Source organism: Wasmannia auropunctata, unplaced genomic scaffold (assembly GCF_000956235.1).
Source record: "Wasmannia auropunctata unplaced genomic scaffold, wasmannia.A_1.0 LD335204.1, whole genome shotgun sequence".
Lineage (NCBI taxonomy): Eukaryota > Metazoa > Arthropoda > Insecta > Hymenoptera > Formicidae > Wasmannia > Wasmannia auropunctata.
Genome location: NW_012027686.1, coordinates 38,449 through 43,036, shown reverse-complemented (window position 1 = coordinate 43,036; position 4,588 = coordinate 38,449). Strand labels below are relative to the sequence as shown.

The 4,588-nt window shown below is 29.6% G+C and overlaps 1 protein-coding gene across 1 annotated transcript; it reads right to left on the bottom strand.

Annotated features, from left to right (window-relative positions):
* Positions 1 to 1,849: 1,849 nt before the first annotated feature.
* Positions 1,850 to 3,948, bottom strand: LOC105457591 (the record flags this gene model as incomplete). Its single annotated transcript, XM_011702341.1, has 3 exons — positions 3,893 to 3,948; positions 2,265 to 2,341; positions 1,850 to 2,083 (listed from the first exon to the last, which is right to left on the bottom strand). Coding segments are annotated over exons 1-3 (367 nt in total), but the record flags the coding sequence as incomplete, so codon positions are not given.
* Between the last annotated feature and the right edge of the window lie 640 nt (positions 3,949 to 4,588).

The following is a 4,588-nucleotide window of genomic DNA, read 5'->3' as shown; positions in this document are numbered from 1 at the left end:
AATAAAGATCTCTACACTTTTTCAAGTATTCAACAAATGCTATCTCTTGATCTTTTGTGAAAATCTGTATGAACAATGAAAACAATAAAAATGGGAATCAAAAAAGAAATTTATTGAAATCAATTGATCGAGAACATATCGTTGGTGCACTGCCCGTACAAAGTGATTGAATTTTTATTAAAAGATTGTCGTCGCTGATTGTTGAAAAGTTGTCAATTTGCTTATTAAGCTGCAAAACATACCGATTCAAACTTGTTCTATGAATATCGTATGACAAAGCAACGCTTCGTATCAATTTTTTCCCCAATTTTATTTCTTTAATGGCATTAATCAATGCAGTGAGATGTTTTGCTAGACGATCAGTTTTTCGCTTATAAAATCTCATTCTAATATTCAAAAAAATATAGAAAAATTATTTTAAAATTAAAAAAAAATATCAAAAATGAGTCTATATATGTTTATATGTGACGTTCAGTGCTTCGTCTGTGAACATGTGTGAAAAAATCCATTGACCAAATTACGCTATATGCAGTTGACCAAATTACGTTAATCAAGCTTGTTGAAAAAAAAATGACATAAAAATTTTTCCACGCACTTCACAGCGAAACGCGATTAATCACATGAAAGAGAATAAAAAACCATATCATAACACACATTACTTGCATCAAATCACGAAAAAATTACCACTTTACAGAATAAACTATGATATCAATTTTAATTATTTTTCACAATTTTTTTGCTTTTTTCTGCCGAGCAAAAATTAACACGTCTATTTAGCTGCATGTCTCATCAAAAGTGAGCTAATACAATGACAATTTAATAACATAAACGATAATTGTCTAGTGCGACTGCAGCGCTCAAAAAATGTTGTTGATCAAATTACGCTATTTTACCCTACTCATATTTTTATATTGTCATATACATATAAACATCGTGCTTTGGTTCACAGCCCTTTACTTCTTATTAATTTATTATTTATTAAGCCGGATATTTGCAAATTTATAATTAATATTTTTTTACGTAACATTCAAGATCCTTAAAATTTCAAAATAAAATTTTAGGCATTTTGTTTAAAAAACTTAAAATAATTTTCGAGAAAAGATAACAGAGAATTAAGGAATCTTGTCATTGACAAAGTAAAAAATTGAATTTGTTTGCATTTTTTGAAAGTTTAATGTATTAATAATATATTCCTAAAATGATTTTTAAAAATTCTAAATATTTAGAAAGTTATGCGTTTTTTTCCGAGATCGTGCACAAGTAAAAATCGGACAAAACACTTCAAAGTCGAAGCGTTTTGAAAGCTTGAGATAAGCAAAAACGACTCGCAGAGGAAAAAGTAGCATTACGATCTACAAAAAAAATAGAAGATTTATTATTTGGTTCTGGGATGGATTGGTATGAATAATCTGTTAAATATACGAAAAAGTAAAATATTAATCAAACATATTAGAGGCTGTATTATGAAAAATATAGTACTACTTAGGTTTTATTATATTTAATTTGGATATAAGTTTTTTGTTCAAGGAGTGCGCTTACATTTGACACCCCTTTTCATTTTTTTTTAAATAAAAGAGTATTTTGTAACGATATCACGCATTTTGTAGTGTTAAGCATCACAATATGATATAAGCTGCTGGAAAAGTTTCTGCAATTTAGTACTTCCAATGGCGCCAACGTTCTGCTACTATTATATCCGTGAAATTAAACGTTTCTAACATATAATTCAATTGACAGTTTGTATCTAGCCAACTAGTTTTGTTTGCACAGTATTTTAAAAAAAGTTATTTTGTGACAAAATAGAAATTTCACGCGTGAAAATTTTCGGGCAATGATTTTTTACAATTACAAATATAGTCTAACTCCGAAACAATGCATTGATCTTCATTTGGCTTTTGGGGATGAAGCACCATCCAATAGGACTTTATAATTGGTTTGCCGAATTCCAGCGTGGATGCACCTTTCTTAGCGACGAATTTTGTGAAGATGGTCCATCCATGTCTATTGTTGCCACTAATGTTGATGCTGTGCATGAAATGATTGAGCGAGATCGGTAAGTGACATACCGCGAGATTCAGGCATCCTTGGGCATTGACATGAAAACAATACATACATACGATTTTACATGAATGAATTGCGTACAACAAACCGAAATCGTCGCAATATCCTTCATCATGACAACGCCAGCTGTCACGAAGCACGCCAAACCGTTGGTTTTTTATCTAGTAAAAATGTCGAATTGATGACTCATTGTTCGTACTCACCTGATTTATCATCCAATGACTTCTTTTTGTTCTCAAACATAAGATGCGTGGTGAACGATTTGTGTCGCCTGAAGCAGCTGTTGAAACATTTTGAACACTGATTTCTTGAAGACAGCCTTAGAGTGGAAAAAATGCTTCGAAAATTGGAGCGTATGCAAAAGTGTATCGATTTTAAAGGCGAATACTTTGAAAAACAATAAAGCCATTTACCGAATTTTGCATTTTTTTTTTCATATCGTTTGCAGAAACTCTTCCAGCAGCCTACTAATAATAATTAATGCTTGCTTGCGGAGGATTTTTTATTGTGTTTGTGAAGCTGGTATATCATTTCGTGGAAGCTCATTAAATATTAAGAGTTCTGAGTGTACTTTCAATAATTCTATAATTCTAGATAGGTTATACTAATAGTTCTGACTATTAAAGCCAAAAAAGCCAAAGTGCAAACTGAGATGCAAGGTTCACGCAGCGTCTCACTTTGTCCTTTGAATATTTACGCCACAGAATCTTATAGGATTTTGAAAGATCCTATAGTTTTAGATGGGTTTTAGAAAGAGTTCTGGCGATATAACTTTAATTATATTTTAATTTTTTCGCCATCCAAAAAATTGTATTTACGGGAGCAAAGTGAGACGCTGTCCCATTATCGAGAGTTCTGTTAGTTTTACAATATTTCTCGTGTAGTTCTCATTGTATCTAAACATTTTCTAAAGAGCTCTGACAAAAAAAAATTATTAGTTTTTTTAAATTTTTATCATCACAAAATGCACCTTATTGGATGGGTGAGAAATATTGCTATGATTAAAATTATATTTGTTAATTACATTTAATACATTTTAATTCTATGTAATATTGTGTTGCAAGAAACAATTTATATGAGCTTATATGACAGACAAAACGAAGTACACTCTTGTAAGTTATTTATAATAATGTATTTAAAAATTTGATAATCTGATTGAATTACTAAAATAACTATTTAAATAAATCGTTTTGCAGTCAGTACTTGAATTTCTTACCACACCTTTTCAGTTTGACCTAGAATCTGAAAGGTGGGCGCGGCATCCTTAATCCCCTTTAAACTTCCTTACATTGCATTACTTCCTTTAATTATTCGTAATAACGAAGAGGATGATTAAAAAGTTATTCCGTTACTAATTAAACGAATCACTGTAATACGAGATTTTTTCTTGCACACATGCGCATACGTATGAAAAATAAAAGTAATATTAATTTTTAACAGTTTATTAAATATAAATAAATACAATTAACAGTTTAATAAAGCAAGTAATGTCAATTAACAATATCCTATTCAAATCTAAATATTTAAATAGTTAACTTTTAAATATCCTATTCAAATATAAATATTTAACTTTAAATAGTTAACTTTTAAATAAATCTTATATTAGCGTAATTCTTTTGTCTGTTTTTGCGCGTTTTATTCCAATTTTAATCGTATGCTATAAAATTCTATTTCCTTCAAAACGAGAAAGTAAAAGAAAGATTCTTTCAGTACCCATGCTTGTGAGTTACATACTGGTCACGCGGTCTCATTGCCAAATATGGCTGGCCGCGATATTCTTAGCACAGCTCGAGCACGAACGATACTAGACGGAATCGCCCGACAAGCATACCTATCCGTCCATATTTCTTCGTCTTCCTCCGCACTGTCTTTTCTTAATGTTGTCATTATTTATTCTTAAGAAAATTAAACTACAAATGCCAAAGATTTAAAATACATGAAGAAGTAAAATTATATAAATAAAAATATATTGAAATTTATCACTGTAAAAACTTTGTGTTCATTAGAATTGTTAGAAATCGTTTCGAGATTTTGGATAGAGAAAAAATTGACCAATGCGGTCGGTCAATTGTTCATATATCATTTGTTAATTTTTTTTCTAAGATCTCAAAGTGATTTCTAGCACATAAACACAAAGCTTAAAACAAGAATGGTTATAGTTTTTTTTCCGTTTCTGCAAGGAACATATATACATAAAATACAGATATAAAATTAACAGTTATCGCATATAAATGCCACTTCATTTATTTTAATTGATAAAATATAGATATGAAAGATTGTTTATATGTGTATATACAACGTACATACACACACACACACACACACACACACACACACGCACGCACACGCACACGCATATATATATATATATATATATATATATTTATTTATTTATTACTTAAAAGGAAATTACTATATTAAAATTAATATATTAATTACTTAACTTAAAAAAAAAATATATATATATATTTATTTATTACTTAAAAGGAAATCTGCGGGTTTTGGGATACCCTGTATATATATAATA